The sequence below is a fragment of the Canis lupus genome, chromosome 20 (genome assembly GCF_003254725.2).
Source record: "Canis lupus dingo isolate Sandy chromosome 20, ASM325472v2, whole genome shotgun sequence".
NCBI classification, from domain to species: domain Eukaryota; kingdom Metazoa; phylum Chordata; class Mammalia; order Carnivora; family Canidae; genus Canis; species Canis lupus.
Genome location: NC_064262.1, coordinates 21,183,245 through 21,207,685, shown reverse-complemented (window position 1 = coordinate 21,207,685; position 24,441 = coordinate 21,183,245). Strand labels below are relative to the sequence as shown.

Sequence of the window (24,441 nt, the reverse complement as noted above, 5' to 3'; positions counted from 1 at the left end):
CCAGTTAAAAAAAGTTAGCCATGCATCTCAGCAAATACTGGTGGTGGCTAACAACCGATAAGGCATGAGGTCTGTGTAAATAAGAGGATAACTTTCATATTGGGATGACAGTATCATGCGTTCCTTTTCCCTACGTATTTTAACTGGACAGAAATGATTTCACTGGCTGGTCTATCCAAAATCTGATGTCAATGTAATGGGAGTCTTCTATCCCAGCATTTTAACCCCAATAGTACTATTTTCTTAATAAAATACTCCCATAAATTTGACTCCTTGAGTGTATAGAAACAACACACATTGAACTTACAATACCTCCATTTTATCAACAACAAACTCTTAAATGGCAAGACCCAAGCTTTAAACAGGCCTGTGAGAAAGCTTACCTTCCACGTGGCAGCATTGCGTCGAAAGTAAGCAAACATTCGTGTGAACCAGTTATAGATTTCATTTAGTGTTAGCTGCTTTTCTGGAGATTCGAGAATGGCCTATAGAAGCAAAAGTAACAAAAGAAGATAATTTATGACCAAATCAGCAGAATTGTCATTATAGTTTCTTGAAAGTATAAAATAAGCATGATTCAGAGCTAGAGCCCAAGAAAGGTTTCACGAAATGATCTAAGATTAATGGTTGTATTTAACAGTTCAATAGCAAAATTCAAAATGGAATTATCTAATTGTTTTGAGTTTTTATTTCTGTTTCCGTACAGAAATATTAATTTATTAGTCATTCATAAAGCAGAATCAAAGAGAAATGCAAAACATTTCACTAGCTGATTAAAGCTCAGTAATTATTTAGAGCTCAGATTAATTCTAGGGATCAGAGATTACTGTAGCTTGTGATAATTGACTTGCCATCTTTAAACAGGCTCATTTTCACTGTTGTGTGAAATGAATTTCCTAATAATCACATCGTATTGTAATACTTAATCAAAAGCAATTATGTTATATATTGCAGTTTTAAAAAACCTTATAGAAAAGGTTTTAGCATGCTTGCATACTAAACGGTTTTAAATCTACTTCATCAATATATCCATGTACACGTATACCTTTTGATATAATTTCACATACTGTGTTATTTACTTACCTGCCTAATTAAAGATGCATATGTAAATGGTGGTCTAACTTCTGCGTTCTTATAAAATTCTTGGTTCTGCGCAATATCTGCTAAATAAGAATCATTGTCCTATTAATTATCACTTTTTAAAAAGAGGCTGGTCTACAAGAATTGCCTATTACAGTTCTGCATAAGGCAAAAATGGGAGTATCTACCTGAAGAAATGGGCACGTTGTATTTGTCTGAGTACCGCCTGCGGATGGGTCCCACCGTATGCATGCTGGTGGTGGTGATGACGGAGGGGCCTTGGGTGACGGGAGTGATGGGGGCGGTTGGGGTCGTTGGAGTATGAGGTAAGCTCTGTGGAGAAGCCTCAGATGCAGACTTGGAGAGTGTGACACTTGATACCAGATTCAGCTGTGAGGAAAAGAAGAATTCTTAGAAGAGCTTCAGAAAAACAGTGAGTAAGCAGGCATCTGAAATCCAGCAGGAATAATGCAGGGGACACCCGGCTAGTTTTACTTCTGTAAGTAGATGCTTATAATTGACTGAAATAGGAGATGAGTTCTCATGTAAAAACAGTTTACATAGTAGTTAGTTCAAAATCTCTCTGGCCATGTTCTCCTGACCTGTTGGGGACACAGGAGTCTTCCAAAGACAGTGGAAAATGAGTGGAGAATGCAGAAAGGGGTGACCTGGCGCAGTGAAGTTTGACAAGATTTGGATCAAAACATTTCTTGAGTCATGACTTCAAACTCTCCTGGGCTGCCTACTGTGCTTGCCAAACCTCAAGGAAGGTGACAGAGTCCTGGTAGCACCAGTGAATACCAACACTGTAGAAGCCATCAGTTGGGATACATTGCTCCAGACCTGAGCTCTCCAACAGCACTTTGTCAATTGTGCTAGCCAGTACGGAACTGTTTTTACTTTTTATCAGAGTTAAACTTTTGTTTAAATAGCCACATGTAGTCAGTGACTGCCACGCTGGCCAGCACAGGGCTAGGCTACTTAACCCCATAAAGAAACTTCACCAATGGGAGCCAACAGGGATACTCGGCCTATGACTGCTACTAAAATCAGTGGCACTGGGGCACCTGGGTGGCTCAGTTGGTTGAGCATCCAGCCCTGCACTGCGCTCTGTGCTCAGCGTGGAGTCTGCTGGAGTCTCTCTCTGAGCCCTGCCCACCCCCCCCCCCCCAAATAAATAAATCTTAAAAAAGAGTCTCTCTCTGAGCCCTGCCCCCCCCCCCACTCTCTCTCTCAAATAAATAAATCTTAAAAAAGAGTGGCACTGATCCAATAAGACGTCATGGGGTTATATCAGTTGGCAAAGACTAATCTTTGAAAGCTTAATGTATAATCTTCATTAAACCAAATAGAGGACTGGACTCTATTTTAAAAAATGACATATGAAACACATTGGGAACTGTAAAAATTATTTTTTTCTTCGAGTTTCAAATGCTCAGTAATATAATGGAATTAAGAGAGGAAATGAGTAGTATTTATTTAAAATCATATGAAGGAAAATGAAGGAGTAAGGTTTCCTTCCATTAAACCTTCACCTTGAAGTGCTTTTCTTATTAATACTGAAAAAATGGGCCTGTTCCCCTTACCCTGAATTTGTCCTTCCAGAAATACTAAGTCTGGCTATACTACAGAACTTGGCCATTTACAACATATTATTACAATTTACACAGAATTGGTTATCTCAGATACTTATAGCCGGCCAAGTAAACCTAGGCAAGTAGGTTTATTTGGTAACATGTTCTCAAACCTGATTTTCGATCATTTAACAAAGTAAGTATTTCACTATTGCAGTAGCCCTATGGATAAGGCGTTACTTATGGAAAGTATTCAAAATGGGACTCTTCTGGGATCATAAAGAGGACATTAAAAGTTCCAGTTTGTTGAGAAGATTCAACTCTACTCATACTCTAGTAATGAAAAAGGCCATGAGAATGCCTCTCATATGTTTAGGGTAGTTCCATTAAAAATAATAATAAAATAAAAACAAGGAATTCGAAGAAAAGAAAGATCAAATACTGTTAGGTAAATATTAATGGAGAAAATGTAAACATGGTCCTGCAAAGGGAATGGTGGATTGAAAGCCTGTAGTTGTGCTTTCCTTTTTAACTCCCCTGGTGAAATGCTGACTCAGTTAATGCCAGGCCTTTCCCCCAGCCCCCATGTGGGAGAAAACCAAGTTCCAGAGAGGACCACCCCCTAGCAAACTGGGCCAATGCTGTGAGTTGCTTTATTATTAGTGCTGGAAACCTGACTTATGACACCTATTTGAGGACTAAGTGTTTCCAGTTCAGAGTAGCAGCCACGGAATGGAGAACTGAGAAGCCACTGGGAAGGTTGGGGCTGACCTCCTCTTTGCCTTGGGCCTTAATCACTGACCAAGTGCAGCAACAGTATGTATAAGCATCAGCCTAAGCAACGGGTCAAGGAAATTAGTGCATGAAAGGCTACTGCTCATAAATATACAGCTTTTAAAACTCAGATGCTGCTAGGCCTAAAAATATCCAAACATTCCAGAAAGGCATGGATACCATTTGTATAAACCATACTGTAAGCCACCTGCCACTGTGTGGTTTCACCTCATTCTCATACCAGGATTAATAAGGGACATGTCACCGCTCACGTTTTACAGGTGAGTAAACTGAGGCTCATGATCGATGAGATAACTTGTCTATATTCACAACCAAACACACACTCGTGATCCTAGGCTCTCAGTATAAGCATCTCTTATGCCCAGTTAATGGGAAAAATAATCATTAACCAGTTTCGTTTCTCTATAGGCTCATTTTTGGAAAGGATTCACTGAATAGCTTTAGTCCCTACTTATGACATTCAAGAAATACTATTGAACAAATATAAGGCACATGAAACCAAAATGACAAAAATAGGGACAGAACATTCGTTCGCTGCCCCTGAAGATCCTACCATCGAATACAGACACCGGTCAAAGGACAGTGTGTGTGACAAACATAAAGCGATTCTGAGGACTAATTCTACTTTTAGGCTTTTCCGTTTAAACACAGTCACCTAAACACCATAACTGTCTTAAACACGTAATGAGAATTATGAATACAACGGCTGCAAGAAACGTGCCGGCTGCTTTCCCATCCTGTGAGGAAGGGGCACCCAGTGCAGTGGACTCGAAAAAAGCCAAAACTCATGTAAACATTCGGCAAGTAACAAATCCATCTGTGGTGCTCACACAGGAGAACAGGCACGTCACGTGGTACTGTGTCATAAAAGGTGAAAAGAATGGGACATCTGTAGCTTTTACCAAAGGTCTTAACACCTGGACTGTGTGTACCGAATGAGCAATAGTGAAAAATAAAATCCCTGCAGGTTAGCACAGCCCGCAAAGAAATACATGGTAGAGTTTTCTGGAGGGTTTTGAACATAGGTAGCAAATGGAAATAAACACGAAGCCAGGAGAGAGCGGAGAGGGGGCTTACCAGGCTTGACAAATGACACCGTGATTCACACCCACTGCTGGGCTGTCTCTAATAAGCCACAGAGGAAGCAGCCAATCTCAGCTAATTACCAGATAAAAATGTATTGTAAGGGTTCTAATTAGGAGACGCGGACGGAGGTGATCTAATGATTAAATGCTGCATTCGAGTGACCCTACCATCAATGTGCAGTGGTGCAAGATGTCACTGGAATATTTTGTAGAAACAGTAATTTTACTTCGAGGAGGGGAGGCAGTAATATTTGTAATGATGGCTGTGAGGTAAACTAATTAAAAGACAGTTCCTACAGGAAGAGGGTGGCTGAGAGCAGCTGTGGCCATTCCACAACCAAGTGCCAAGTCTCAATAGAGGAACGGCAGTCAAGTGGAAAATTTCTGCCTGACCTCTGCCCTTGCTATTAATTTGCAGGAAAACTAATGACACATATACATATTCCCACAAAATTGTTCTAATTGCTAATTTGCCAAAGGAGCCCAGATTCCAAATTAAACATGACTGTAGTCTGTGAGGGAAGGAAGAACAAAAAGCCGTAAACTCCAAACAGAGGGTGCTTCGCCTCTCGGAATCATTTGAAGGCTGAACCAACAAGTTAATGAAATGTCAACCTTGTCAACTGCTATAGAAGTTTGTTAACTTTTAAACTTTTGTTTGATGATCACATGCTTGTCTTGAGGAAAAACCATCTTCAGGGAGGAGGGTCACGAGGGAAAGATAAGATGGAGCATGGGGAAGGGTTCAAAACAGGCTCTGTGTTCAAACCAAACCTGCTCTTCTAATTAAGGTCTCTCTGAAAACAGTGGATTCAAAAAAAAAGAAAAAGAAAAAAAAAAAAAAAGAAAGAAAGAAAAAGAAAAAAAAGAAAATTAATTACAGACTTAGAACGGAAGAACAGATCGGGACTGGTGTGGGTTTTGCTGTAATCTTGAAATATTCATCTTAATTGTAAACTATTAAATCTTAATATAATCATCAATTAGAAATGAAAGCATATGTGCTTCGTGTTTCTGATTGTAGTTAAGGTTTTAAAAGATAATTTTTTTTTTTTTTTTTTTTTTTCCGGGGCATGGAGCAGGAAGGGATCGGACTGGGAGGGTTTCTTTTCCTATTTTTCTTATTGTGTGTATTTTCTATTTAAAAAGAAGTTGCTATGTTTGGAAAAGTTAGTAACTCTGATATTTTCTACATGGCAAGTTTCCGTCATGTGATGATTTCGGCAAAGATAATCGCTTTGAGGGTCTGGCCAGAAGTTACATTCTTCTATCACTTAAGATTGCTGCAGGGTTTTCTTTTGTAAATCTCCGGGTGCCCTTAACCACCGTCTCCCCCATCCCTACCCCAGCTCACTTCCAGAAAGACTGTCCTGGGGACTGTACCCGTCCCAACTGCTAGGACCCTGTCAGCCGCCTCGTATTCTGCTGAGTCCTTTTGTAAAAGATTAATCTTTAGTTTTTAAACAGTAACCTCCTCTCTTCTTTTAAAGATGATGAGTCACTCACATTTTTAAAAAATAAACAAAGCGCTGATGTAAACCCCGGACAGAAACAGACTTGTCGTAAGTATTCCCATAAGAACTCATTTTTATTTTTGTTTGTGCTCTTGCCTCACATGAAAACAGATTCTGAGAACAAAAGACAAACCTGAAACCCAAACACTGGGGCACCTCGCTGCTTAGTAGGGACTTTGAGGCTCACAGAACTCGTTTTTCTGCTCTTGGCTTCACTGCCCTGAGCGGGCTTGAGGCCTGCTTGAACGGCACACGGTTTCTAGACGTGAATTGGGGGCGTTCAGAGGTGGCCGGTCTTTCTGAGGGGTATGGTGGAATGGGGCTGGGGGGTGTGGTGGTGGTGGCTGGGGGGGGGGGGGGGCTTCATGAGAAACACTACAGAAAAACAGCTTGTGTGTACTGTGCTAGAGAATCGTTTATGACTGCCTATGATTGTTTCTCTAGGCCTCAAGCAAGGCTGCGAGCAGCCCAAAGGATCAGCCATTGCTTTAAGAGTTAAAAGACCCTTTTTATAGAGGGGGGACACTTTGTTTTTATAGCAGCTAAAAACTATTTCGAAACAGTCCTAATTGCTATGGTTGGAGGAAAAGAGAATGCGTAAAAAGGAAAATGTAATACTGCATTTCGCTTCAAATATCCAAGTTCCTGTAAGCGTTTTATAACATTTTCATAAAGAAGGATATACTACCTACGCTATAATTACTTGCCCACCAAATCTGTAGGAATGTGGTTTTTCCAGGATCAGGAGTTGTTTTCTGGTGTGCAGGAATACCCCGAAGCAAGGCGTACCTCTCATGTACTCCGGCATTATAAAATACGCTTTATAGGATTTTCCTGACATTATGATAGGGAAGTCTTCTTAAAAAATCCTTAACAGCTTAATAAAGTCATGACACAGACATGCTTCTTTTCGTTGTTATTGTTTTGTCCTCTGAGTTACGCTTCCCTCCAAGGAAATAGCTCAGCAAATTCTCCATGGAGCAAGCATGGGGACACGAACCCCCAGCAATACACTTTGGTGTTTACTTTGAGAATGTTACCGTGTTTGGAACCAAAGAATATCCATCAGTCTCATGAGGATCATTTACTCCTGTCTGATTTTTTGCTGCTCTTCACACGGAAAAGAGAAGAATCTTTTCAAACTCAAAATATAGTCAATTTGGCCCTTCTCAACATATGTCAAGAAAGGCTTTTCCCATTGTGCATCCCCAACTGCTAAAATATACAGCTGCTCTGGGAAACTTTTACATATCTTTTCCATGCAGGGCCCAGTCTTCACAAAATTAAAAGCTTACAAATAAATTCAAAACCAGAAAGCCTTGTTTATCTGATGCTGGCTGGTCCTTTGCTTCCTCTACACTGGTCCTTGTGACATGCCTTCCTCTCCCCACTGCCTTCCTCAGAGACCCACAGACACACGCACCTCCTCTGAACCCAAGGAAAGACTCACAGATCTGACTCCTGTCCATTTCTTCCTTTTCATCTCCGACACCACTTCTCCCAGAATCCCCACTGTAGATCGGCTGTCCTATTGACACATGGCATGATCATGCAATGAGTGTGTGTCGTTGTTTGTCCCTCAAGACTCCACAAAGACCTTAGTGGCAGGGATGGGGCTCTCTTGTTTTATTGCTCTGTGTTTTTAGCAGCATACTTAATACATACTTGTTGATAAAACAGCTTGACTCGAAACACAGGAATTTTGTTTCCAAAAATAATGTGCTGTGTGAGTTGTCCTGGGTATGACTATGGAAGCAAAGGTTTTCTTCGATATGAAGTGTCTGAAGGCAAGTGGAGGGGGAGATGTGCTACTGAAAGTATCCAAAGAACAGTAAGGCTCCCCCACACACGTCCCAGTGTGGGATGAGCTTACAGCTGTGCCTAAACACTCAGGACCGTCCTGAGATGAGCATATTCTCCATCTACCCAAATGGGAAGATGAGTTCTACAATAGGGTCCAAGGAATGTGTCTATGAGCTGATATAAGGACAATCCAAGGTTTTGGCAGTTTCTCTGATGCAATGAAATAGGGACTGGTTGGATGACTGGATACAACAAATGACACTTACCACCCAAATGGCATTTAGTGAAAAGCAACGTTTACAGCAAAGCATTCTATCACTTAGTGACTAAGAATTTTAAAATAAACATGAAGTTCCTTTTAAACAGAAATGGAAAAAAGAAAAAACCTCATCAACTTACTGGCAAGGATATAACGTGAAAGTCCCCATCTATGGTTAGATTTGAATCCTGGTGGCTGCTTATTTCAAATCAAAGATTCTAGAAGGATATACTATGCATTCTATTATTTAAGGTGGAATAAATTAATTACAGGCAAAAAGGAATATTTTGCACCTTAGAATCGATCATCAGATAGCTCTGTATCCCTAAAGTTGAAAGAATCAAGGGTCTGCTAAATGTGTATGCCTCCCCCCCTTTTTTGGCAAGGAAAGTAAAAATTTATGCAAAACGCTACACGGCTACCTTTTATAATTAATTTCCCAATGCCTCACCTATACATATTTTAATAATTCCTGATTTATAAGATGGTATCTATAATAAAATTTTCTATTTTCCAATAAATGAAAAGAAGGTAGGTTCACTCCGGCAACAGAGTGTCACACAATATCTGCTTGTCAGGCACCAATTTTTACTTCTTACATGTAAGTTAAAGGATAAGGAATTTATAATGCTGCCTGTGAAGGGAACCACTTTTCATACACAAATGTGATCTTTTTTTTTTCAAAGGGTAATACAACAGTACATTTACATAAACTAATCCAAACAATCTATGTATTTGACAATGGCAAACCTCACACAGACGGCCTATTGTTGGTTTACATCTTGGAGTTCTTTATATTGGCTTGTAGCGCTGCTCTAGCTGTCAAAGGTTTGACTTGGACACTAAATAAATGGTTATAGAAGTGCTGTGCAGCGATATTGGACTTCTTTGCAAAAGAAAACCTGCTGTGTATGAATTCAAAAGCTATTAATTTTTCAGTCAAAAATATTCGTGCCTATTTCTTTTAATAAAGAAATACTGTGCTGAGCTACTAAGAGATAATGTTGACTAGTGGTAGAGAATTTTCAATAGAACAGTTAAAAATAAATTTAGTAGGAGGTCCCCTTCAAAGTTATAATTTTCTAGAATGTAAAACATTTTTTTTTTTAATACTAATCAAGACAAACCTTCCTTCCCTGTGCCTTTCCCCCATGACTGCTTTTCCCTGTTTACTGGCTGCTTCACACTGGTCCTCATGGAGATTCCCAATGATCCTTTTGTGGCCTATGTAGGTGTACCTGTATGGCGCTTCCTGCCAACACTTGGCCCCATCACTTACTGAGCACCCCATGGGGTCTCACAACTCCACTTTCGTATCTCCTCCTCCCAAGGAGCCCCAGATACAACAACATGAGTCCATCCTAGACCAGAGTCTGGAGTCCACACATTATTCTATCCACTGCTTTTAATCCATGGAGGAAGTAGGAGATAATCTCTTTCTCTCTCTCATTACTAGAGACTAAGACTAAGATTACTAAGACTCAGATTCCTCATCCTGGGGAAAAAAAAAAAATCCCATCTCAAACAAAGCAGTGTGACCAGAGTTCAGAAGGTAATCGATTCCCCTAGCAATTGGCTGTGCCCACTGGAGAACTCCATCAAGTCATTTCCAGGTCTTACCAACTTGTTTAGCTGGGCTCCTATTATTCCCAAGGACCCTTCTTTAAAGGAAGGAGGGGCTGATGAAGGCAATACAAACAGCACAGCTGACTACTGTGGATTCACAATATCAAACAGCCTAGGTTTTTGTTTCCCTTTCTTTTTGGTAGCCTACACATTCAGTCCTCTAGCCATTTACTGCAAAACACATGGAAACTAAGGGTTCTTTCCTAGTAAAAATGGATGCGCAAAGTGTTTAATGATTTTATGTCCTATATCTCAGTAATGTGTTCTGTTTCAGACATTAATTTTGTCTGCCAACTGCATCTTGGCAGGCTACCATATTTGCTGGGTTAATAGTCTGACTCCGTTTTATTTCTATCACCATAAATCATACATATATGGGTGTATGTTTGCTTTATTTATAGAAAAAAATCAGTCAAAACAGATAAACCAATACTTTGCCATTACGCTGCATCATTGCATATTGATTAAAATTGCTGGTACTAACTATAGATTGTCAACGCTCAATTAATTTTCACACAGTGACTCCAAGCAAAATCAAATAAAGGCAGTGTACCTTTAAATTTTACAAATCTTAAAAATCAAGAAGCACAGCACTCTCTCCATTTTGAATAATCAGTGGAAGCTACAAGGAGATTTTTAGAAATATAAGTATATGAGAAATACAACTGTTAAAGCGATCAATTTATAGCAAGGAATGAGGCCCAAGACAGGATTTGGGGTTTAGAAACCATCCTTCTGCTTCGATATTAACTGTCTGTGCTTGGATGGCACTCTTCAAGGTTAAGGAAAAGGGAACAAGGCAGGAAGTAGGAGATTCCTAAAAGTTAAATGCAATTTCAGTGAACCGTGTTTGATCTCCCACCTGAAAAAAAAAGAGTAATATTCACTTCTAACTGTCTAACAACCATTGGATGCCCTCCACAATTTTAGCCTCCAATTATTCCAAGAGTGTGTTTTCTGTTTCTTTCCTCTGTTACAGTTAGACTGGACTAGCCTTCACTCTGTTTCTCATACCTGCTGTCTCATGGCTAACCCAGGCTGAAATGCCTTCTTCTTTTGACTCCATGGTCTGTCTTTTGCAGACCATGGAGTCTGCAAAACAGAGCATTTGGAAAGATTTTTTTCTCCCTCTTCCCAGTGACCTATCATAATATATTTTCATACCCTGCTACAGCACCAGTCATCTGTCTCGAAGAGCTAGTTGTTGGGCCTCATGGCTAGGGCTCTGTATCATCCTCTATCTTCTTAAGTGCCCTGCACACTGCTCTCTTCATAAAAGATACCCAGAAACAGTCAACTCAACTCAGATCCTTCAATACTAACAGCTGCCAGAGGAGGCTGTCCTGCCTCCTACACTTGAGGTGGGGAAGCAGAGAAAAGATACTGTAGGGTTTTGTCCCCTTGGTGTAGAGCTTGGTACTTACGGGCTGAGGGGCGGCTTTGGGTTCGGTAGACTTCACGTGCAGATGGGTCATCATGGCTTGCAGGCGCTCTTTGTCTTTTGCAAGCTAGTGGGGGAAGGAAATGCTCTGTTATTTCTTTGAATACAGATGCATTACTATTTTAACATCCAAAATGATACATATTCCAAATTAAACTATAGCACCATTGCACATGACAAAATCTTTCTCATTGCTTAATCGTTTTGAAATCTACACAGCCATTGCCAAACTCGAAGTAACTGGAGGTGTCAGTGTGAGATTTCTCAACACAAGATGCATTAGCTTTTAACTGGGAAGTTCTAGACCTGCTGGCACCAAGGAGTCCCATGTAACACAGACAGCTAAAAGACAAAAACGTGAATCATGCCTATTAGCCAATCTTATTCATGAGGAAGCCAAAGGAAAACGAGTGAGGTAGCTAAAAACTCATAAAATTCATCTTTTGTGGTTGTGGAAAAGCTCTTAGACACATGGATACATTTATGCAGAATTAACTTCTAACTAACTTTAACAGGTAGGCATAGATCAGCACCGTGCTGGTGAGCAATACTGGCAGGGCCTGCACGGGGCTCCAGGAGATGGCAAGTTCTCATATCCAAAGGAATGCAGAATAAGCTTAATCATTCAGTTATTTAATGTATGAGTACCTACTATGTGTTGATCTCATCTTAAAAAAAGTTAAGTCCTCTCATTGCACAAAAAGTTATCTTCTGAAGGCATACAAGCTCCTAGTCAGATATACGTTGTAGGCACTCAGAATATTACTTACTGGATTATACTTTATGCTTGCCCTGAACTGTTTTAACCTAATGATATTTTTGATAATTCAAGACAGCTGGGTACAGGGGAGACAAAATCTAGGTAGTTTTGCCACCAGCATCTTTGCCACCAGCATCTTTGGCACATAACTCATAGGCCATAAGACAATTTTACCATAAAAGATACAATCATGACAAATGAGGGAGGGGCATTCCTGAAAAAGGAAAAAATGAAACATAAAAAATGAGTAACAAAACAAAAAGCCTTCTCCTGTGAATAAAAAACATTTGAATTCATTCAAAATGTACAGTGTGGAATGATGGCCATACGGCGCAAGTAACGGGTTTTATTTTGTGGACTATACTGAAGCACTTTTTCAGAGTATCGTTACTTTTTTTTTGTTACTCTCATTTACCCTCATTCAGCACTGCACGTTTTCTTTTATCAAAAACATTTCCTCCTTCATTACGAGAGGTATCAGTTTCTAAATACCAGGATACATGTTTGTAACTGAGCTCTGTATGGCACTGTGAAAGCCTTCTACACTGTTGCTTGTTCTTGGCATATGGTCACATGTCCACTGAGAGGCGTTCCAAAGTTCTATGGGACATGTAGGTTGGAAACTCTGTGCCACGGTATACACCATTATGAGGGCCAAGATTTATATAACATAAAAATGGAAGTACTGTGTCAATGGAGAAATGAAATTAAACCGTCAAACCATACTGTCAGTTATTATTATTATTTTTTTAATCTCTTAGGGCCAAATTGCCTTTGGACAATTAGTTCTGTGGTACAAATGACTGTGGCAAAGAGGTCTATGGCAAAGATGCTTATGGTGAAGCTGACAGGCATGATAATAAATACCTCTGTAAAGTCAGTGGGGAGTATATCTCCAAAAGATAAAGGTAGAGTTAAGAGAAGAGCTGTGGAATTTGGGGTAAATGAAGAGATTAATGAATGGGTGAGTGACAGGAAGAGAGAGAGAGACACACTGAGAGAGTCTTAGATCAGCACTTTTATAGACCATTTGTCCAATATAATGCCTTTCAACTGAGGAAGGGCTGATTTCTTCTATGTCACATAATTAACCTTAAGTCTTCAAATTATCAAGTTTTGGGAGCACTTGGCTGGCTTAGTTGGTAGAGTGTGTGACTCTTGATCTTAGGGTTGTGCATTTGAGCCCCACGGTGGGTATAGAGATTGCTTTTTAAAAAAAGGATTTTATCTACCTACCTACCTATCTACATGTGTATTATTTGAGGGGGTGTAGAGTAAGAGAGTGTAAGCAGGGGAAGGGGCAGAGGGAGATAGAGAGGGAAAGAATCTCAAGCAGACTCCCACTGAGCACAGGAGCCTGATGGTGGTCTCAATCTCACAGCCCTGAGATCGTGGTCTGAGCTGAAACCAAGAGTCAGAGGCTCAATGGACTGAGCCACCCAGGTGTCCCTAAAATAAAATCTTTTTTTTTAAAAACTTATTTATTTTTTAAATATATTTTATTTATTTATTCATGAGACACAAAGAGAGGCAGAGACACAGGCAGAGGGAGAAGCAGGCTCCCTGCGGGGAGCCTGATGTGGGACTCGATCCCAGGACCCCAGGATCACAACCTGAGCTAAAGGCAGAGTCTCAACCACTGAGCCACCCAGGCGCCCCTCAAAAATATAATCTTAAAAAAAAGAAATATGAATCTTTTGTAAGCTGTATTATTCCAAAATAGAAGTCAAATAAGACATTTTCAAATCAAGGTGTTTTCCAAGGGGAAGGAGTGTCTCAGCAGTTGGGAAAAGACAGAGGAAAGGGAAAAGGTAGGAAAGCAAGAGAGAAAAAGCTCTCGGCTTATCCCTGGCTGGATGACTCAGTCTCAAGCCATATCACATTTGATTTTTTTTCCTTTTTATTCCCTTGTGGTACAGGGAGGAATAAATTAGGAAGAAAAAAAGCCTTACAGTGTTAGCATTTATCTTTCAACAAACAGGAAATGAAAATGATACCATATTAGGAGCCACTTTACGTTATTCATCCTCTGTGCTTTAGTAAGTTATTGAACGGCCAAACTAAAAGATGCTCTGAACACATAATGCCAAAGGAATTTAGTTTTCCAAAGTGGCTCGGTTAGAACAATTAAAATGTTAGCAATGGCATTTTTCAACAGTTATTTGTATTTCTGTAGGGTTTTTTTTTTTTTTTTTCCACTGTGTTTTAAGTTTTTTGATGTTAGGACCAAAATATTCTTAGAATTTTAAATAATGTTTTGTCTTAAAAGTTATCATGGGGCAGAAGGCATGAAGGCATATCTATTATTCTTTTTAAAAACAAGTACTCTGCTGCACTAAACATTACAAGTTAAAGGGTGAGAGGTGATATTTACTTAAGAGTCTGATGAATATTAATTGTGATTTAATTTGGGGGTAAATATTGTTGATGCAGCAATTAACCAACACAGGAGAAGGAAATCCAAATTCCCAGCATCAAAAGGAATCATCACCTCTATATTCCATTCAGATGTCTACTGTGCTGACCTTTTACTGGTCAAATGTAGTAACACCATGTTGCAAATACACACCTAGAGTTTGTACACACACCCACATCCATAAATCTTGGAGGTTACTGCCAAGGGAGACAATTTCTCACTTTTCCATGAGAATATTAACGTAGAATTCATTGTCCATTTTGAGAATTACCCCGGGTCCTTATTTTGCCTTGCACTCAATTCTACCGTCCTAGTTCTGCTTTTTATTTATTTTTTATTTTTTTAACATATGATGTGCAAGGTTACAGAAAAAAGACAAAAATCCAAGTTTCTGTTTCTGTTTGATGGGTGCTAACTAGAACTTACTATATTCTTGGATGGGTTCTGGATTTTCACCATCAGTGAGCTGATCACCTCTAACACAAACCCTTTTAACAATTAAAGGGGGGAAAAACACCTGCCAAATTTACTTCTTGTTGTTTTAGGCAAAAAAGGCTAATATTTCACACCTATTAAAACCATATCCTCTCTCTGCAGGGGCTGGGCTGTATTGCATTTTTAATATTCACTGGCCCTTCGAAAAGCTTTCTGATTCTTTATTACTTTTTATGCCATCATTCCATGAGCTCAGCATCCCTATCCATTTTCACGGCATCTTTTCATTATTATAATATGACAATACAAACATTTAATATTAGCAAGTATATATTCCAGCATTTCCTCATAAACTGAATCCCATGAAAAGCAAAGAAAAGGAGGATGAGAAATGTACACCAAAGGTCAACTAAAAATTTGGTTGGCAAATTAAAACAATCTCTTATGTTGTGCTCTCAGAAATTACTCTCTAAATACTTTCCTGGTGGATACAGGGGGCGGGTATCTGATATAAAAAGAATGCCAACGGGCCAAACAGCTGAGGGGCCCTGCTCGTACAGTGTTTGCTTCTTAGCAGGTTGCTGCTCAATTTTGGAGAGACAGCAGGGTGAAAATGGATGGAGGTCGTGGGCACCACAATCAGAATACACTGGATTCAAATTCTGGCTCTATGACTCTGAGCACATTATGTAACCTTTTTAAGTATTTAGTTTCTTCTTCTAAATATGGAATAATAATCTCTGAACTCTGAAGGGTTGTTTTGAGGATTAGATAAGTTCTTGCACATAACAGGCTTAGCACAGAGCCTTTTAGCACTTTATGGATGCTCAAAAATATCTAACTTTCTTTAAAGCAAAGTTAGATCATCAGTCTAGTCTATTTAGACTTCTACTGGTTGACTGTATGCTTGGAACCCAGGTCCATGTAACAGGAGTTCTGTGTAGTTTGCAGGTGGCTTAGATTGGGAGATAATTTTGATGTTTTGAAGAATGAAACAGAAATTGTAGGAAAGATGAAGCCCATTGCTTATGGATTTATTTCCTTGACTCTCACTGTCTCTTTCCCTCATCCTAGGCAAATGCTTTTTCTCCCCTTGGCTGATATAGGTCATCCCCTCTTCTATTAGCCATGGCCTCAAATGGTGTTTTAGCTGGTCCTGGCTGTGAAAGACTGGAACGTGTGTATCACTCTGGACACTCTGATAACCGCCCAAGGCGAGGATCTCCATTCAAGGTCTTCAAAGATAAAAACTGAGGAGATTAAACTCATTCTTTTAGCAGAGAAAAGGGAACATGGTTTTAGGTTCATTTAACATAATCACTTTATATGTTGTCTGGAGGACTAATCATTTTAAGCCCAATTTGGCGGTTCTCACTTGTGAGAAACAAAATCTGAAACAAATGAAGGATTCTGGATGCGTAAAAATGCTAGAATTACCAAGAACAGATGAGAAGAAAGGACCAAGTCACTCACTTGATTTCACAGAAGCAAAGACTGTTGTGGCTACTTCAAATCCTCTTAAGTCCTACTCTTAGATTCTATAGTTGGGGAAACTGAGGCTCAATAGGTGAACTTACTCAAGATCATGGAGCTGGGAAGGGGCAGAGATGAAACTAGAATTCCAGCTACAGGATGCCTGACTATCAGATGCACCTGGGATGCTAAATGCAAACACAGATCTTTGCCACTCTTCCCATCTGCTACACTGAACCACTGATGCAGAACCTCCATGGCAGGGTGAGATGAGGAGTTTCAGCAGCCACTTGACTGAGGGGCAGGGAAGTTGGGCTTATTCCTGTACAATGATGATGATCCCAAATTTAACTGACTGTGGTCTCACCCAAACCTGCTAATAAGCCCAATATGCCAAGCGAGGGAATGTGGGAGTAAAAGTTTTAATAAGGACCCCAACATGTCCGGGATTAATGCACTAGTTTGGGGAGACAAGACTCCTGTCCATAGACTGAGGAAGTCCTGACAGTGACTGTCTCATTTTATATACAATGATGATCCAAACAGAACTGACTGAGGCAGAGCTCATCCAGTTCCATGGGTCTCTACCATACATAGGATCAAAAGAAGAAAAACAAGGGGAAAAACAAAAACAAAAAACAAAATAGCGACTTAGAAGGAGGGAAAATGAAAATCTTCTACCTAACTGAGTAGTTACCAGAGTTCTTTTTGACCCACTGTATCAAGCTATGGTCATTCACATGCCTTCAAAGCTCAGCACCAGTGAAAACTTATAAATGATTTCTTTAACACAACCACAGCTCTCAGGTGGGAGGCAACCTATGGCTCATTTCACCCCAATGGAAGAATTTCCCTACTTTTATTGTATTCTATCACCATCTTAACATTCCTTACGTGTTATTATTAAAGACTCTCTTGACATTTAAAGCAGACGCACACTAATACTCAGTCATAGTCTAGGAATTCTAATGCTCCCAGAGTTAAGCAGGATTTTAAATTATGAAAAATAAGTGTCTTGGTTTTCAAAGAGGGAACATGGAAGTGAGAAACCCAGAGAACCCCTCTTCTTTTTCTTGGCTCCAGTCACAAAGCAGTGACAATATGCAGCGATGATGCCATTAGAACTTCTTCCCCCACATGGTCTGAGCTTACTCAGGGAGAGTCCAGGAGGTTCTGTGAGGCCACTGCTGTGAAGAACGGTCCTGAGTATTGCCTTCAGTGGCGTTAGAGGGGCCCAAAGTGGGACACATCACAGATAATATATTTGCAAAAGTCCAGGAAGCTAGTGTGATTACAAACAGTAATGCTAATGGTAGAGTGATCACACGTAAAGTCCCTACAGTAATTGATCTGTGTTAGGCTTAATGTCTCCCTCTGCTATTGAAACTTGTACACTTTTCTCCCTCCTGACATTTTCTTGGAGCTTACAGTTCCTGGTGCAGATGATTTAGAGAACTTCCAAGGGGTTCCTATGTCACTAAGTTCCACCCTTGTCTAGCTGCCATGGATTGCTGAGGAGGGAGCTCCAAGGGGCAGAGAAAGGCATGGCCTCACAAGGCAGGTTTTAAACCCAGTGATCTGCAATGCCTTGGGGTAATACACAGAACCTCAATGAGCCATGATGACCCTGCATGAAAAGTGCCAGGTGGCAGCGCCATACAAAAGGAGGCGTGAGCTACACAGGCTGGGCTAGAATCTCAGGCCTTTGGCTTTGAACAAGTGAATTAGACCTTGTAAACTTCGGTTTCCTCATCTGTGAGAGGAGAGGCACAGAGAATTGTTTCTGACTCAAAAAGCCAATAACTGTGAAGGTCATCAGTGACTTAGTAACACCTTTTCGAAAGAGAAGAAAGGCACATGCTCATTAGATGTCTGATGTATACTGATTTCCAAAAGTTCTGTTTTTCCTTTAAGAAAATAACTCTTAGGATTGAGGACACAGGGAAGTATCTACTCACAGGTGGGTTGTGAGGAGTCAATGAAGTTAGGGGTATGAAACACCTAGGATTGCCTTGGCATCTAGTAGGAACTCAATAACTACCTTTTCAAATGGCTTCCCAGGTCCTTTATAAATTACAAGCAGAACAGGAGGCATTAGACAGCTCTCTTCCAAAGCCAATGGATGCAAAGTAATCATCAGGGTGAACAACTCATTCCCCTTTGCCAGGTACTTTCCCAGTTTCGAAACTGGAAATCCCAAGTCTCAGGAAAGCAAACTGTGGAGACTGGTCATCCCACTTCTTGAGGAACAGAGAGATGATTTCAAGAACGAACATACATTCTTCCACTATGCTCCCTCATACTACGATCAAGGCAAATCCCTCAATGGCTCTTTCCTCCTGGAATCTACTTGCTCCTGCCCCTTCCCGGGTCAGCTCCACAACGACTCCTGTGCTTCCTCTGAGAAACTCTGCCTGGTGTGGAATTAAAGACGTGCTAGTCTTCCCTCACTGCCAGGCTGCACAGTACAGGAAGGAAGAGGCTGCCTTGCTTATCTGCATCCAGTGCTCAGAACACAATAGGTGCTTGATAAATAGTGACTGAATGGAATCAAATTATTAAAGACAAAAGGTCCCACCCCATCACTCCCACCCTCCTGCCTGGTCAAACCTCCATTGGTTTGGTTGGCTCTTTTTCCTCTTGGCTGCTTTCAATATTCACTCTAAAGGGTCTGTAGGCTGAGGGACTGCAGGAATCCTGTCCTGAGCCCTGTCCCCTGACACATGCTGAGCTGTGGATGTGAGGAAACATCAGGTCTCCAATGCTTTTTTTCTTCACTCAAAACCCATCTTCATACCCAGGGAGGATGTTCTGACAACTGAGCAAGGTCACATGATCATTAAAACCAACATATATCTAGTCAGAAAAATTTATCTATTCCATGAATGTCTCAGCTTTCTGAAGAGGGAAATCTGTCAGAAGACTTTTCCTTATCTGTTAAATTAGATGCTTTTCCTTTTTCCCAGAGTGGAATTCTGACCTAGTCCCTAAGATAACTTTTGTGCCATCTCATTCACAGCTTAAGGGTTGAGATAATTCAGAAGCATTTCCCACCTAAGTGAACCTGGGCAACTAGGTAACTAGGTTAATATGAATATTTAAATCCCTCAGGCCATCCTGGCTGGTGCTCAGAGTATCAAGGAAGCTTCAGGTGCTGCCTTCTTACACTCCTGCCCATGGCATCTGGGTGGGCAAACTATTTCCACATCCTGTGTCTCCAGCTCCTCTATCTTCTGTGTCTATGTGTGTGTGTGTGTGTGTGTGTGTGTGTATGTGTGCAAGCACATGCACATTTCATGACCTATAAAACACCGTGCATATTGATTGTGGGAACATCATCCCCCTCCAGCTCTAACCTATCCTCTTGTCTGCACAGCATCCAGAAGACTCTGTCAAAAGAAAGTGTCTAACAGATAAAATCCTAAAATATATTCCCTTACCTCAAACAGTCATGTTCTGCACCCAAATGATTACCATGATGTCCGTCTACCTTGATGTTAGGTACCTATGTGTACAGTGCAAGCAGTGCACACAAAGTCTCTACAATGTTGGGCTTCCAGGTAACAGATGGAGTTAACCACCATTGAGTCCACTGCTACGATGTCAAAAATTACAACTGTCTTTCTAACAGTAAAATGTGGTTAGAAATATTCAGAAAGGCTAAGAATGCCACTAAGATGTCTTTTCAACCCCTCTTTCCTCTGAGACCAGTAATGGGAGGTAACATGAGACATCAATTAACCATTTTGTTAATAAGTTCCACATAATGGGTCCACTAATAGGAAAACATGCATTACATATTGTGGTAACTTCCCACAGAAATAAAAACAATACGCATGCATCTTATACACGATGTTGACAGAATGGGCCTGAGTCAGACTTCATGGCCATCATCGTGATTTCTGCCTTCTTGCCCTAACTCTTAACGTTGGAATCGTGAAGGCTTTTCGTGTGACTCCAGTATAGCGTTACGCAGATTTAGCGCCAAGAAAGGAAGCATCTCTAGCCACGATCCCCTTGTTTTCCACCTAATTCTTGAGGAGAGGTTCATTGGAGGTAAGAAACACAAGGGCCTTCTGTTTTGGGTCAGAGTGAAGGGTTCTGGGGTTTAGATCCGTGGGACTAGAAATGGACATCATTCATGTGGGTTTCATTCATAATGGTCATGTCTGGTGCTAGCTGACAACACCCTATGTTGTCTCCTATGGAACCCTTCCACAGTGATGCTCCAGGGTAGACATAATGAACCTCCACTGGTCTATGATGTAAGCTCCATTTTGAGATTATTGGGTTTGTTTTTCTAATGGGGGCACACATGTGACTGTGCTCGCAGATGTAAATGCCAGAGACCTAAAATGCTGTGCAGAGAAGTGCCTTGAGAGTCTGGCTGGTAGGGAGAGACTGCTCCTCCAACAATATAGAGATCACCGTTGGGGAACTTACTGTGCATCTTTGATGGCTCTCTCCTGCAGTGCTAAGTTGTGCAACTGTTTTTCAAATTCAAGTTAATGAATGGTAATTCTATAATATACTTGGAGGTTCAGGTACTTCCTGGTCTGGGGAATGCCTTCTTTAAGGCAAACAGAAGTAGTCACGGGGACGGTCATGCCCAGGGCATCCTCTCTAGAGGAGGTGATGATTCATCAGTGTGCTGTGCAGAGAATGGGGGGATGATGCCTACGAGCAATAAGAGAGAGGCTGTTCAAGCATGAGAACACCTCTTCAAACTCCTTCTGGGCCGCTGCAGGGACCTGGTTTCCCCAATAATTCAGGTTCTATGGGCACAGCAATTGTTCGTTAAGTCAATTAAAAAGTGCATTTTAGACACGGGTACAAGAAATGGCAAATGTGACAGTACAGACATGGAGATGTTGAACACAAGAGGAAGAGGAAGCCCACAATGAGTACAGCTGGTGGGTTGAAGTGTACCTTGTCTCACACTGTCCCACCTGTGCCAGTCTGCCACCCAGAGACACTCCATCTTAATCTTGACCTCTCAGTTCTGGCTCAGGGTGAGCGTTCTTTAATAACTAAAAACAGTTAACATGTTCTTATATATTTCATCTGCTTGGACAATATCTAATGGATAAAATTGCTTTGGCTTGGGTTCCTTTCTAGCACTGAAACTCTCTTTTGAGCATGTTTCTGGTGTTTTCAGGAACCCATCAGTGTCAGCTAGCACTACCCAAGAAGAGGATAGCAGCACTGGAAAATTATTTATCTACAGTCTGTTTTTCCTTTAAAATATAAGAACCAGGAAGGCAACCTTAACCATTTAGCTCACCTTTGCCACCCTTTTACTGGCTTCGGCTAAGTTCCTGCTATGTTACAGGCTCTGGATAATGTGTGCTAAACAAACTGGTAAACTAAACAGATAAACAAATGAATATCCATCAGCCTGCTTTCCACGATCCCCAAGATGGACAAATACTTGTTATGTGAAGCTGCCGTTGGGGAAACCTGACCAGTGCGGTGACTAGAATGGTTTCAGACCCCACAGTGAAGAAGGAAGAAGTAAGAAGGGGTTAGGAGACATTTAGATAGCCCAGAACCTAAGGGGAAAAGTTGCTGTTACATAATGTGATGCAAATGGGTTTTCTGAATTCTCTGGAACAGAGGTTGTTTGGCAAACTTTGTAAGAGCCAGCCAGACAGTAAATATTTTTAGCCTTGCATGCCACAGGGACTCTTTTGCAACTACTCGACTCTTCTGTTTTAGTGCAGAAGCAGCCATTAGCCATAGCCATAGATAATGTGTCAATGAATGCGCATGGCCATGTTCTAATACAACTTTATGTATGGACACTGAATTCTGAATTTCACATAATTCATTCTTATTTTGATTCTCTCCCCCCTAAATTATTCAAAATGTGAAAACCTTTGTTAGCTCTTGGGATTTGGCTCATAATCTGCAGTTTGGCAACTCTTGCTCTTCGCAAGCATTATGCTATCACCTTAACTCCCTTGGCCTCTGAAGAAACCAAATCCTTTAGAGAGAGCCTGTCCCTTCCTTTGTTAAAGCAAACTCTCAAGCAAAAATATTACTAGGAATATTACAGGTAACTACTATATAGTAACTTCTGGCCAGATGATCTTCTTTGATTCCTATCACAAGTTGAAAACCCTACTTTCAGTTTGATTTAGGGCTAAAGAATAAAAGGAAATCTATGAATAAATGAAATCCAAAATAATCAAAGAATCCTTCTAATAGTCTGCAATGCTCCTAGGCCACACCCATCAAAAAATAACATAAAAGCTTCCAGCAGAGAACCACTTAACTTACTGATGGTCTAACTCCTTTCCTTCTCTTGCCAGCTCTTGGGGAGAGTGAGGAATAATGAATAAAGCAGATAATCAGTTCCTCAGTATTGAACAACAGCCCCACACTCAAATCTGGAGTCTGGAACACCTACTTGGGCAAACTGTGACACTCTGAAAAACACTTTATTCCAACCGAATGTTAAGAATTTATCAACTAAATAAATGCAGGAACTTGAATCACTTTATAACCACTAATACATAAAGATTTAGGTAGCAAGAGCCATAAAGTTCTGTTGAAACCAATTTCTCAAGGGCTAACTACACATCAATCAGAAGTGAACTTTGGGGGTGAGTTAAATGACACTACTGTTTTCCTTCTGAATAAACATGCTAAATTTAAAGATGTTTCCAAAGACTTACGTAAAAATTTGGGGATTTTATGATGTGCCCTTTGCCTGTATGAATATTTTACTGTTCTAATAAGTTCATATCTGTAGTATGAATGAAAAAATATTAACTAGCTAAAGAAAATAACTTTTGAGACAATCTTACTAAAAAAATGTAATTTGTCATATAAGATGCTAACTAATTAAAAAAAATCCTTTCTATCCTGAAAAGTCACAACAAAAAGTTTAAGTATGTTTTGGCTGATTTTTCTCTGCAACTATTTGAAGCTGTAAATGACTTAACTCAGTAAAATTCCAAATGTAATTATCTTCTGTACTTAGCCTAGGGCTCTCCATATATCTCGGCATTGCTGTCTTGCATACAAAATAGGCTTTTCGATGGCTGGTAACAATATAATGTACAACATTGTTTTAATTTCCCCTAGTCGGCTAACCTCTTGCCTACACTAAACCAGCCAGAGGAAGAAGCCACAGTGAGTCATCAAGCACTCAAAAGCATTTTGGAACTCGGTTGCATAAATGGGGTTTGCAGGGTCAGGCTTTTGCAATTGTACATTTTAATAATCTCCATTTCTGACCCAATTTTTACTTTTAGAAATGAATTTTCTATTAATTATACCAAGAATGGAATTATTGTTAAAATATGGTGGTACATCAACAAGTGACATCAAGAAGTAGAACCCACACTAAAAAGTGCCCCCCATTCCTCACAACTATGATCCACAGGGAAATAGGCAGAAGTTTATTTTCTAGAGTTACAAAATACACTCCACATGGCCCAATGGATTGCCAAATACTAGGTTTTATATATATATATGTGTGTGTATATATATATATGTATATAAAAATATGTATACATATTATATATTATATATCTGAAAACATGTTTGCAGGTGTGTGCATGTGTGTGCATATTTAAAATGTATGCACTGAACTCTTGTTCTCAGTGACTGAGAGAAAAGGTGACAAATTAACATGAGGAATAAATCCACATGTGGCTTCTACGTTAACTTTTGACAGTGTGTGTGTGTGTTTGTGTGTACTTGCTGCTGACACTCGAGTGTGCTTTCCACTCCCATCCATTCTCTCCAATCTCTCTCCCTGGCTCCTCTAACTCCAGCTTACCGATATTGGCAACTCAGGGGACTCACATCAACAACAGATAAGGTGCAAGTTTTTTTAACTTCGAACATTTTCCATTTGCAGGAGAAGACACAGAGGAGGGGAAGTGAGAGAGAGAGAGAGAGAGAGAGAGAGAGAGATGGAAAGCTCACAGAGGTAGCGGGGCGTTCGAGGCATACACAGAGATGCACAGAACTTTGAAACATCTGAGCAGCAGCTCCAAAGAAGGAGCTGAAGGTGAACCTTTCCCAAGAGTGAAAAAGAAAAGAAAGAAAGGACAACAACAAGTTTTGGACCTTCCATTCAATAATGAGTACACAGGAACTCATTTCAGAACACTACAGAAATTTGGAATTTGAGGAATACTGAGGTAATATTAAAAATAAATTTG

At 40.3% G+C, this 24,441-nt stretch overlaps 1 protein-coding gene across 15 annotated transcripts in view; it reads right to left on the bottom strand.

Moving 5' to 3' along the window:
- FOXP1 (forkhead box P1) overlaps positions 1-24,441 on the bottom strand; it is a 375,390-nt gene that overhangs the window by 20,027 nt on the left and 330,922 nt on the right. For 13 of the 15 annotated variants that reach the window (XM_025456558.3, XM_025456571.3, XM_025456565.3 and 10 more), the window contains 4 exons: positions 11,161-11,244; positions 1,269-1,470; positions 1,084-1,163; positions 384-485 (listed from right to left, as the gene is read on the bottom strand). In XM_025456558.3, the coding sequence (XP_025312343.1) occupies positions 384-485; positions 1,084-1,163; positions 1,269-1,470; positions 11,161-11,244 (468 nt within the window). The remainder of the gene's footprint in view (positions 1-383; positions 486-1,083; positions 1,164-1,268; positions 1,471-11,160; positions 11,245-24,441) is intronic. The other 2 variants (XM_025456567.3, XM_025456563.3) reach the window with 1 other exon arrangement.